Source organism: Pantherophis guttatus, chromosome 10 (genome assembly GCF_059756535.1).
Source record: "Pantherophis guttatus breed Tessera chromosome 10, ASM5975653v1, whole genome shotgun sequence".
NCBI lineage: Eukaryota > Metazoa > Chordata > Lepidosauria > Squamata > Colubridae > Pantherophis > Pantherophis guttatus.
In genome coordinates this window covers 6,432,291-6,444,298 of record NC_142072.1, presented here as the reverse complement: position 1 = coordinate 6,444,298, position 12,008 = coordinate 6,432,291, and the positions used below count along the sequence as shown (strand labels likewise).

The 12,008-nt window shown below is 44.0% G+C and overlaps 1 protein-coding gene across 1 annotated transcript; it reads right to left on the bottom strand.

The window, feature by feature from the left end:
• Positions 1-2,111: 2,111 nt before the first annotated feature.
• LOC117657866 (phospholipase A2 inhibitor gamma subunit B) lies at positions 2,112-8,952 on the bottom strand. Its single transcript, XM_087876909.1, has 6 exons — positions 8,847-8,952; positions 6,653-6,749; positions 5,670-5,786; positions 4,947-5,099; positions 3,349-3,489; positions 2,112-2,439 (listed from the first exon to the last, which is right to left on the bottom strand). Exons 2-6 carry the CDS (start codon positions 6,699-6,701, stop codon positions 2,297-2,299), a joined length of 603 nt encoding a protein of 200 aa, XP_087733035.1. The 5' UTR covers positions 6,702-6,749; positions 8,847-8,952; the 3' UTR covers positions 2,112-2,296.
• Between the last annotated feature and the right edge of the window lie 3,056 nt (positions 8,953-12,008).

Below are 12,008 nucleotides of genomic sequence, written 5' to 3'. Positions count from 1 at the left end.
ATTGGCTCAAGACCTTCCAGAAATGACTCTGCCCAGCTAGCCACGCCCACCTAGTCACATGACCTCCAAGCCACACCCACAAAATAAGCCATGTCCACAGAACCGGTAGTAAAAAAATTTAGAACCCACCCCTGGACAGGGACCTTGGAATCCTAGTGGACGATCACTTGAATATGAGCCAGCGGTGTGCAGCATCAGCCTAAAAAGCTAATACAATCCTAGGTTGTGTTACAGAGGCATAGAATCAAGATCACATGAAATATTAGTGCCGCTTTATAAAGCCCTAGTAAGACCACATCTGGAATATGGCAACCAATTTTGGTCACCATACTACAGAAAAGATGTTGAGACTTTGGGAAAAGTTCAAAGAAGGGCAACTAAGATGATCAAAGGCCTGGAGACTAAAACGTATGAAGAATGGCTACAGGATGTGGGTTTGGCTAGTCTACAGAAAAGAATAATTAGGGAAGTTAGGGTAACAGTATTCCAATATTTGAGGGGCTGCTACACAGAGGAAGGGGTTAACTTATTCTCCAAAGCACCAGAGGGCAGGACAAGAAACAATGGTTGGAAACTAACCAAAAAGAGAAGCAACCTGGAATTAAGGAGAAACTTCCAAACAGTGAGGACAATTAACCAGTGGAACAGCTTGCCACTGGAAATCGTAGGCTCTCCATCACTGGAGGTTTTTAAGAAGAGATTGGAAAGTCATTTGTCTGAGAATAGAATAGAATAGAATAGAATAGAATAGAATAGAGTAGAGTAGAGTAGAGTAGAGTAGAGTAGAGTAGAATAGAATAGAATAGAATAGAATAGAATAGAATAGAATAGAATAGAATAGAATAGAATAGAATAGAATAGAATAGAATAGAGCTGGAAGGGACCTTGGAGGTCTTCTAGTCCAACCCTCTGCTCTGGCAGGAGAACTTACACTATTTCAGATAAGTGACTGTCTAGTCTCTTCTTAAAAACCTCCAGTGATGGAGCGCCTATGATTTCTGAAGGCAAGCTATTCAAGGACTATCTGTATGTTGGTGTTTGTGTGGACTAAAACAGTGTTTCTCAACCTCAGGAAGTTTAAGATGGGTGAACCTCAGTTCCCACCAGTCCTTTGGACTCAGTTTCAAAGCAAGATGGGTGGCATATCCATTAAATTAAAATAGAATAAAATCAGTGGAAAACTCAGGGCAAGACTTTTGTCAATTCCACAGTTAAATCAAACAGAGAAACAAAAAGGTGAGGCCCCTCTTTTAAAAGTTGTCTTCTAAACCAGGAGGACTTACAGAGTTCTTACAGCTTAACAGGGTTGGAAGGGATCTTGTAGGTCATCTAGTCCAACCCCCCATGCAAGCAGGAGAACCTGCACCATTTCTGACAGATGGCAGTCCAGTCTCTTCTTGAAAGCCTCTAGTGATGAAGCTCCCACAACTTCCGAAGGCAACTTCTGTTCCATGGGTTGATTGCTCTCACTGTCAGAAAATTCCTCCTTATTTCCAGGTCCTCAGAGTGTGGCTAAAAGAAAGTCAAAATTGCATCATGGTGGGATCAAAAACTCTGCCTGATTTTTGAGTCCCTTGTTCTGGTTGTCATCTTGACTTCTTTGACCCCACCTTATGGACATCTCTGCCTGAACGTGTTAAAAAAAAATCACCGCCGGATTTCAACCTTTCATAGCAGATAGGCCAGTAGCCCAGCAGGACATGGCCATTGAAGGCAGAGAGTGAGGGCATCGGGGAAGCCTCATGTCCATCAACACGCCCACCAGCCAATTGGAATGGAGGCATTTGGGTAAGACAGAAGGAAACAACACAGGTGGATTTGACTGTTCTGGTTGTACCAGCAGAAGGGGAAACACACTATTTCTGATGCACAACATGGGAACCAGGGTGGGACAGGTCATCTCCTGGGTGGGCAAGGGGTATTTTGAGGAGGTCATCAGCCATTCCTGCCCTTCTGAAACAGAAAGTGTCCTGATTTGCCAGTCCAGAAGTGCAAATCAGCACCGCACTGAGTGGTGTCATGGCAGGACAAGTGGTGGTAGTGAACCTGACACCACAAACCTAGTTCAACCACAGTCATTCATTCAAATCAAACTCTGACCCAGAATGGAATTCTTTTTAAAGTTACTGCTTTATTGATTGGACCATGGCTCAGTTAATTTTCACATGAATCGTGGGAAACTTTGACACATCCAGAAGAACGAGAATTCTGTTGAAAGCTGACTAAAACAGAATGAGCCACGTTGGCTCCTAAGTTCTAGGAAGGTGGAGCAATGGCCTTGACGTGCAGTTATACATCACTGGGAAGTCTTCGGGACAGCTGGGGTGCATTTTACGTCTACTTCAGACTCCTTTAAAAATCTCCAGAACTTCTTCTCAAATAAAGCGCACAGACTCTCAGAAGCGCATCCTTTGAAAGACATCTCACTCAATTCGAAGTCTGAAAAAATTAACCAACATGATAGTCAGTAACATCTCTACAGTACCCGATCCTGTAAAAATGGGGACAGAGTAAGTATTGAAAATTCTGGTTGGGAAACTAAATGTGGCAAAAGGAACTGATTGCTTTTACAAAGTGTTTCAGGAAAGACTATGGGTGCAACTTAAAAGAGGAGGAGAAGGAGATGGAGATGGAGGAGAAAGAGAAGGAGGAGAAGGAGATGGAGGAGAAGGAGATGGAGGAGGAGGAGGAGGAGGAGATGGAGATGGAGGAGAAAGAGAAGGAGGAGAAGGAGATGGAGGAGAAGGAGATGGAGGAGGAGGAGGAGGAGGAGATGGAGGAGAAGGAGGAGGAGAAGGAGATGGAGGGGAAAGAGATGAAGGAGAAAGAGAAGGAGGAGAAAGAGATGGAGAAGGAGAAGGAGAAAGTAGAGTGGGACTGTTATCGAGTTTACCTGCTTATCTAGTTGAGCATTGACTATTCACCCTACCTTGAACGGTTTAATTAGAAATACTTAAGGCTTAAAGCTCATAAGATTTTTTAAAAAGTTATTATGTACCGGCATCTTACTTTCCTCCATTATTTTGAAACTTTGATAGGCCTTTAATCGTTGTGAGATGGACGCATTGCCCTTAGCTGTTTAATTGGGATACTACTGCAAAGATATCTCTGTTTATCAGCACAGGTAACATCTAGCGATGTTTGAGCCTGATCTGTAGCGGCTGGTGTTACTCTCCTAGGGCATTAACTTGGTTTGCTTTTCTGTGCAAAAAAACAGGATCAGCTGCATTTCGAATCCCTTCTACTCCTTCTGTTCGAGAAGTCTCTGACTAACTACTCCAAAATCCTGATTTCTCATGTCGGGCCTCTCATTCTCGAATCACAATTCTAAAGGGAGTCTGTGCTTACCAGGTTTCTTCATCATTATAGTCATACATTGGTTTTCAGATCCCTGGCAGGAAACCAGGTATTCATTGCATTCAGTTGAGCTGAGTCCAATGCATCCAGGACACTGAAGTCCATTGGGTCGGTGGATTTGGGATTCAAGCACTGCCAAGAACAAGAGCGAGAAGATGATTTGTACGACTCTCCTCTCCCTGCTGCCTGCTTTATCAGACCGGGTAAGCTAGGCTAGGATGTTGAACATCCTTTCTCTTAAGAAAGGTCTTTTTGTGGGACCTAGGAAGCTTACTATGGCAGCCCCTGCCCCAGGAAAGACCTTTCCCCTGGAGTTCCAGAAGCCACTCTGCTTTTTTAAGCTCCCAGAAAGCCTGGGAGAGCTGGTTGATCCCTCAAACTATATTTCCCTGGAGATCCAGGGAGTCTTCTTGGATTTTAAGCTCTCGGAAAGCATGGGAGGGCTGGCTGATCCCTCAAGTTAGATTCATCCTATTTGGGAATCTCCAGCTGTAGGTAGCCAGATGGTGGTATTGCATGGGATTCAAACCCTCAACTGGAAGTTCAACGGATTGTGTAATGCCTGAATTCTAGTCGTAATTGATACATCAAGCAGGATATTCCCTGGGGAAAAAATAGGAACTTTTCTCCCATCTGTGTAAAAAGTAAAACCCTTCCCACAGGGGCATGACACCCATCTCTCTCTGCCCTGAGAGCTTCTGGAAACAAATTCCTTGTGTATCTAATCATACTTGGCCAATAATTCTATTCTATTCTATTCTATTCTATTCTATTCTATTCTATTCTATTCTATTCTATTCTATTCTATTCTATTCTATTCTCCTCCCCTCTCCTCTCCCTCTCTTCTCTTCTCTTCTCTCCTCTCCTCTCCTCTCCTCTCCTCTCCTCTCCTCTCCTCTCCTCTCCTCTCCTCTCCTCTCCTTTCCTCTTCTTCCTTTCCTTCCCTCCCCTTCCCCTCCCCTTTCCCTCCTCTCCTCTCTTCTCTTCCCCTCCCTTCCCCTCCCCCCTCCCCTCCCCTCCCCCATCCATCCTCTCCTCTCTTTCCCCTCCCCTCCCCTCTCTCTCCTCTCCTCTCCTCCATTCCCCTCCCCTCCCCTCAACTCCACTCCACTCCATTCCAGGAAGGTGAACTCAAGACATATCTTCAGATTCTGCTCATAGGATCTGCTCAGCCTATTATCCTCTAGTACAGTGTTTTTTTTTTTCAATCTTGGCAACTTTAGGATGAGAGGACTTCAATTCCCAGAATTCCCCAGCCAGCAGGAGCGAGTTTCTTTCACTCCTTAGCGAGAGACGCTTTAAATACAGGGTTAAGGTTTAACCCTTCGCTCTGACAAGGTTGCAATCAGAAATGGGCAGCCCTGCAGAGCTTAGAGTTCGCCTCACAGCAGTCGTGGGTTGCTACTGGTTCGCCCCGGATCAGGAGAACCGGTAGCGATGGTGGCCGAAGGCTCTGCCCGGACATCTCTGCACATGCGCAGAAGCCCAGGAGCGAACCAGTAGCGACAGGATTTGAATCCCACTACTGCCTCACAGGGTCCTTCAATATTGTCCATTGGGGCTGAGATGGGCTTCTTAGAGCTACATACCAGGAGGTGGCAGAGTTTCGCATTCATTCCCCGTACAGCAGGCTCGTTTGGCCCTCAATGTTAGTTCATTATGTGGATTTGTCTCCACGTAGTCAAGATGGCAAGTGTCAGAGGTGCCACAGGCTTTTGCAGTGAAAGTGATGGACAGAGGGGCTGCACAGGTGCGAAACAAAGAAGAGAAAGGCATTTTATTTGAGATTCAAGGATTCCTTGGTAGGTTAAAACGCTGAATGACCACTAGATGGAAATAGCAGGTAGTCCTCGACTTACGACCACAGCTGAGCCCCCGAATGGATAAACAAAACAATTTGTTAAGTGAGCTTTGCCCCATTTTACGACCTCTCTTGCCAGAGTCGTTCAGTGGATCACTGCAGTTGTTAAGTGAGTCACCTGGTTGTTAAGTGAATCTGGCTTTTCCCCCCATTGACTTTGCTTGTCAGAAGGTCACAAAAGGGCATCACGAGGACAGGGAGGACACTGTCCTCGTGGGGGACAGTGCGACCGTCATCAAGACACGCCAAGAGTGGCCAAGTGTCCGAATTCTGATCACCTGACCCACAGGGATGTTGCAACTGTCATAAGTGTGAAAAACTGTCATAAGTCACCCCTTTCAGTGCCGTGGCAACTTTGAATGGTCCCTGAATGAATGATTTAGGACCACCTGTATCGAGGACTACCTGAATCCATCTGCCTGTCTATCCCATGACTCTTAATATTTCATACGTCTTATCACTTCAGTTTGATAGGTAACACAAGTATCTTCATTATTTTCACAGGTTTCTCTCCAGCCGGTACAATTCTGGCCCCACATCACACATTGTTCACAGTCAAGACACATGCCTAGAGGAAGAAGATACAACATTGTTTCTGGATGCTTTCTATGGGAGTGCTTGCCCTGCCCCACCCCACACGACAAACGGTGATTCATGCCATCATAACCCAGCCCATCTGTCTTTCTTGTCAAGACCTTCTTTTGACAAACCCCTCAACTTGTTGATGGAATTAGCCCAGGGGTGAAATCCAGCAGGTTCCGACAGGTTCTGGAGAACCAGCAGCGGAAATTTTGAGTAGTTCGGAGAACTGGCAAATACCACCTCCGGCTGGCTCCAGAGTTGGGTGGGAATGGATATTTTGCAGTATCCTTCCCCTGGAGTGGGGAGGGAACGGGGATTTTGCAGTATCCTTTCCCTGCCACACCCACCAAGCCACACCCACAGAACCGGTAATAAAAAAAATTGAATTTCATCACTGGATTAGCCCAATGTCTGCCTTATGTAGGCAGATGGCACGATGGCCTAGCACAGGGGGTTCCAAACTCGGCAACTTTTAGATGGAGGGACTTCAACTCCCAGAATTCCCCAGCCAGCATAGCTTCTGAGAATTGAAGTCCATAGGTCTTCAAATTCTGGCTTACATTAAAATGAATGAACGAATGAGATCTACAATGTGAGGGGCGCCCCTACTTCTCCTACAGGCAACTATGGCTGGGGGAACAAAAAAATAAATATAGAAAGGAGCCATAACTATGCAATCCAAGCTCTGCCTGTTTTCTAACACATGCAAAAATAATTATAATCATGGCTGGGGTTTCAGTCACACGGTGGTGGGCACCATCTTGGCTTTTCTGACCCCCTTCTGTGGACACCTGAGACCTGCCTGGAATCCTGCTAGGCAAGGTTCTTGAATTGCTCCCAATGTCTTCTCACCTGTAGCTAAGAAAGTGCCAAAGAGACAACAGAATAAGAGGAACTTCATGGTGGAGAACAAGATGATTGATGCCCAGGGCAATCTGGATAGAAATACCTGGAAGAGAAAGCAGAAAGAAACAGGACCAGGAACATAATGAATAGAATAGAATAGAATTCTTTATTGGCCAAGTTTGTTTGGACACACAAGGAATTTGTCTTTGGTGTATATGAATAGAATAGAATAGAATAGAATAGAATAGAATAGAATAGAATAGAATAGAATAGAATAGAATAGAATAGAATAGAATAGAATAGACGAGAGGAGAGGAGAGGAGAGGAGAGGAGAGGAGAGGAGAAGAGAAGAGAAGAGAAGAGAAGAGAAGAGAAGAGAAGAGAAGAGAAGAGAAGAGAAGAGAAGAGAATTCTTTATTGGCCAAGTGTGATTGGACACACAAGGAATTTGTCTTGGTGCATATAAAGAGAAGAGAAGAGAAGAGAAGAGAAGAGAAGAGAAGAGAAGAGAAGAGAAGAGAAGAGAAGAGAAGAGAAGAGAAGAGAAGAGAAGAGAAGAGAAGAGAAGAGAAGAGAAGAGAATTCTTTATTGGCCAAGTGTGATTGGACACACAAGGAATTTGTCTTGGTGCATATAAAGAGAAGAGAAGAGAAGAGAAGAGAAGAGAAGAGAAGAGAAGAGAAGAGAAGAGAAGAGAAGAGAAGAGAAGAGAAGAGAAGAGAAGAGAATTCTTTATTGGCCAAGTGTGATTGGACACACAAGGAATTTGTCTTGGTGCATATGCTGTCAGTGTACATAAAAAGACAAGATACATTCATCAAGGATCATAAGGTACATCACTTAATGATAGTCATAGAGTATAAATAAGCAATCAGGAAGCAATCAATATCAATATAAATCATAAGGATATAAGCAACAAAGTTACAGTCATGCAGTCATAAGTGGGAGGAAATGGGTGACAGAAACAAGTATAATGTCGGTATAAATTTCTCATAGTGCCAGTTTTCAAATAACAATAACAAACCACTTTCAAGAATCTTTTCCCCCTTTTAATGGCTTTAAAAAAAAATAGGAAGAATGGAAAAAATACAAATCTAGAAACAAACATCACTCTCAGAAGGGATTATGTTAGCTCCTGGTAATAACTACATTTTTCTCTGTTGCCTGTTTGGCCACTGAAGTCAATGGCTTAGTTATTACCAAGATGTATGAAAGTTACTTCATTTAAAAAATCATTATTGGGATCTATAGGACTTGCTTTGGTTGACATGGGTTATTTTGGTAGACATTAAGTGTGTCTAGTAGTTTAATGAAAAAAAGGACTGGGTTGGTAACGCCACACTTGGAATACTGCAATCAGTTTTGGTCACCATAATATAAAAAGATGTTGAGACTCTAGAAAGAGTGCAGAGAAGAGCAACAAAGATGATTAGGGGACTGGAGGCTAAAACATACAAAGAACGGTTGCTGGAACTGGGGATGTCTAGTTTAATGAAAAGAAGGACTTGGGGTGACATGATAGCAGTGTTCCGATATTTGATGGGCTGCCACAAAGAGGGGGTCAACCTATTCTCCACAAGCCACCTGAAAGCTGGAAGAGAAGTAGTAGATGGAAAATAATCAAAGAGAGAAGCAACCTAGAACTAAGGAGAAATTTCCTGACAGTTAAAACAATTAATGAGTAGAACGACTTGCCTTCAGAAGTTATGGGTGCTCCATCATTCAAGGTTTTTAAGAGAAGAGATTGGACAATGATAGAGTTTTCTGCTTAAGCAGAAAGCACGTTGGACTAGAAGACCTCCAAACCCCCTTCCAACTCTTTTATTCTGTTTTCCTGCCTTCCGTTGAGCTCCCAGATCATTTGAAACACTGGATGGGGACCCACCATCATCTCCATCTCACACATACACCCATACACAAATTTCCCTGGCTTTCAAAATCTCTCTTGTTTTCAGAGAAAACTTAGGCTGGAAGCTTAGAGTAAACTCCATTCTTACTATCTACACAACAAAGAAAGGCTACCTGAGTCCTTCATCAGCATCTGCCCACCTTGAAGTCAGGTAAAAAGGGAAGGGTAAATCATGTGGACCTTCACAGAGGAAAGCCAGAATACAAATATGCATAGGATATTGTTCCTGAAAGGAAACCAAGTCTTGGTTAGAAGGATCCTCAACCCTTAAGAAGGAGGAAGGAACTTACGTAGAGCTTCAAGAAGCTGCAGCCAGTAATTTTTCTCAGAGACTACCAGATGCTACCAGTCAACGGGCACAGCACCTTCTCCCCTTTGTGTTTCCTTTTTGTAGGAGAGCTGGAATGTTTTTGGAAACACCTTTCAACCGCCGCTATATTTACTTTCCACCCAGATAGAGAATTTTTTAAAAAGGTAAAACTTTGGCCAGTTCACTGTCCTTTTCAAGGATCACCTATCTGTATGTAGCCTGCTGGATCAGCTTGTGAACATGATAGTATTATTTGGGATTAAAAATTCACCAGGTGGTCAATATAGATTTCAACACTGGGAGAGGGAAATGGCGAAACTGTTCCAAATCTGGTAGAATTTTCTTTTGAGAGAGGGGTGGATGGGAGGGAGGGAGGGAGAGAGGGAGATAGAGAGAGGGAGTGGGAGGGGGAGAGGGAGGGAGTGGGAGAGAGAGAGAGAAAGGAAGGAAGGAAGGAAGGAAGGAAGGAAGGAAGGAAAGAGAGAGAAAGAGAGAGAGAGAGAGAGAGAGAGAGAGAGAGAGAGAGAGAGTCATTTGGGACCATTCCATTCAAGAAGAATAGAATGGAATGGAATGGAATGGAATGGAATGGAATGGAATGGAATGGAATGGAATGGAATAGAATAGAATAATGGAATGGAGTGAAATGGAGTGGAGTGAAATAATAGAATAGAATGGAATAGAATAGAATAGAATAGAATAGAATAGAATAGAATAGAATAGAATAGAATAGAATAGAATAGAATAGAATAGAATAGGTCAAGTGTGATTGTTCACACAAGGAATTTGTCTTTGGTGCATATAAACATCTTTGGCCCATAAAATGCTATGTATCTGAAAGAGATTGAAAGAGATTCCTGGCTTATTCGACCACAAGCAGCCCTTGTTTAGCGACTGTCTCATTTAGTGGCCGTCTGCAGTTACAACAGTGCTGAATTAAGCAACTTTACCACCCATCCTCACATCCTTCTGATCCCAGTTGTGGCCACTAAACGAGGACTACTTGTACCGATGTAGGATCAGACCATGCTACTGAAGCAGAATGCAAAGCAAAACAGTCTTTTTCTTGAGAGGTCAAGAAAGCTAACGCTAGCACTGATGATGTTACCTAGTTTGGTTAATGGAACGTCTGCAAGAAAACCACCAAGCTCAGAGAACACCAAGGACCCCTCATGTCAACCCTGAGCTACAAATATTCTCCTTTATTGGTGCCATTTTTCTTATCAGATCCCACCAGCAGGTTCCCTGTGCTTCTATGGCTTCTCAGTAGTTTTCTATGCAAATGCAGAGTGTATTCAAGAGAAAAGAAGAAGAAGAAAGGAGAAAAAGAAGAAGGAAGAAAGAAAAAGCCCGAGAAACATGAAGTCCAGTTGGCCGGTGCACATGCACACAACAGCCAGCTACTCTTCGGATTTCCGGCACTCAGGTGCATGCGTAAACCAGCTGGCAACAGTGTGCGTGCCCACAGAAAGGCATCTGTGTACCACTTCTGCCACGCGTGCCATAGGTTCGCCATCACGGGACTAGAGGGGTGACATGATAGCAGTGTTCCAATATCTCAGGGGCTGCCCCAAAGAAGAGGGAGTCAAGCTATTCTCCAGAGCACCTGACGGCAGAACAAGAAGCAATGGGTGGAAACTAATCAAGGAGAGAAGCAATTTAGAATTAAGGAGAAATTTCCTGACAGTTAGAACAATTAATCAGTGGAACAACCTGACTCCAGAAGTTGTGAATGCTCCAACACTGGAGGTTTTTAAGCAGATGTTGGATAACCCTTTGTCTGAAGTGGTGTAGGGTTTCCTGCCTAAGCAGGGGGTTGGACTAGAAGACCTCCAAGGTCCCTTCCAACTCTGTTATCTGTCTTTCTGGTGAGTGAAAAGGAAGTAATGATATCATTGCTATAGTGCCACCTCTTGGCCATATCTTGCCACGGTACGTACCAGCCCTTCAAGCTAATCCAGATAAAAAGAACCAACATTGGAATATTTTTATTGTAAGGTTACAGTAATAGAATCTTGCAAGTCCAAACATCTGGATTCCCAGTTCTTTTAATAGTCCATGCCTTTAGCTGTCTCAAACATCTGGATTCCCAGTTCTGTTAATAACCTATGTCCTTACCTGTCCCAAACATCAGCTTAAACCAGTGGTGGGATTCAGCCAGTTCGCACCACTTCGGGAGAACCGGTTGTTAACTTTCTGAGCAGTTTGGCAAACTGGTTGTTGGAAGAAATCATTAGGGCAGAGAACCGGTTGTTAAATTACTTGAATCCCACCACTGGCTTAAACGTCCATCCATCATCAGAAATGTGAAAAGAAGGAGGGTCTTTTAGACAAACTGAAAAAGGTATTATCTGGGATGATATATTATTTGATATTTTAAAATGTATAAGTACCCTAGCAACCACTGCATGAGGGATGTCCCCCATCCCAGGGGAGAAAAGAAATCAAGTGAAGTGATGCTAGAAGAAGAAGGCCACTTCTCCTTGATAAAAATAAACACGGCTGCCAGAGAGCAGAGCAGTGTTGGGACCTAGGCTTCCTGAGTCATTAAAACACACGAGTAGTCCCAAAAACCTCTTTTTCATTTCATTTCATTTTATTTTCATTTTATTAGATTTCTATACCGCCCTACTCCCAAAGGACTCAGGGCGGTGCACAGCCAACTGCACAGCAATAGCTGTGAATTACTACGTTCATTCACAGCTGAGTCCCAATTAGTTGCAAAAAGTCCTTTGGGAGAAGTCCTTCGGGATAATCACCAACCTTTAGCTCCTTTGACACTCTGCAAAAGACCTATTTGGCAAAGCCACACAGATTTCAGAATCAAACAGAGATGCCGACTGGGAACAGAATTAACAACTTTGCTTTCCTGCAAAGTGCCCATGTGCCTTTGCTCCTCTTTTAAGCCTTATGAGAGGGGCTAATCATCTCTAGGCCTTTCTCCCAAGTCGTCCCTTTTATTTTAACTGTTCATGCCTTCTGGCAGCTCTGCGCATGTGCGCACTAGGAACAGGCTCCTCCTGTTCCTCTGCCTCTTTGCTGTCCGCCTCTGGAGGCTCCGGAGTCCGCGCATCACTCCCAGATGGCCCTGGCCCCATCTCTGCCTCCGACGCAGAGCCCTCGTCCGGGCCTTCCCCAGACT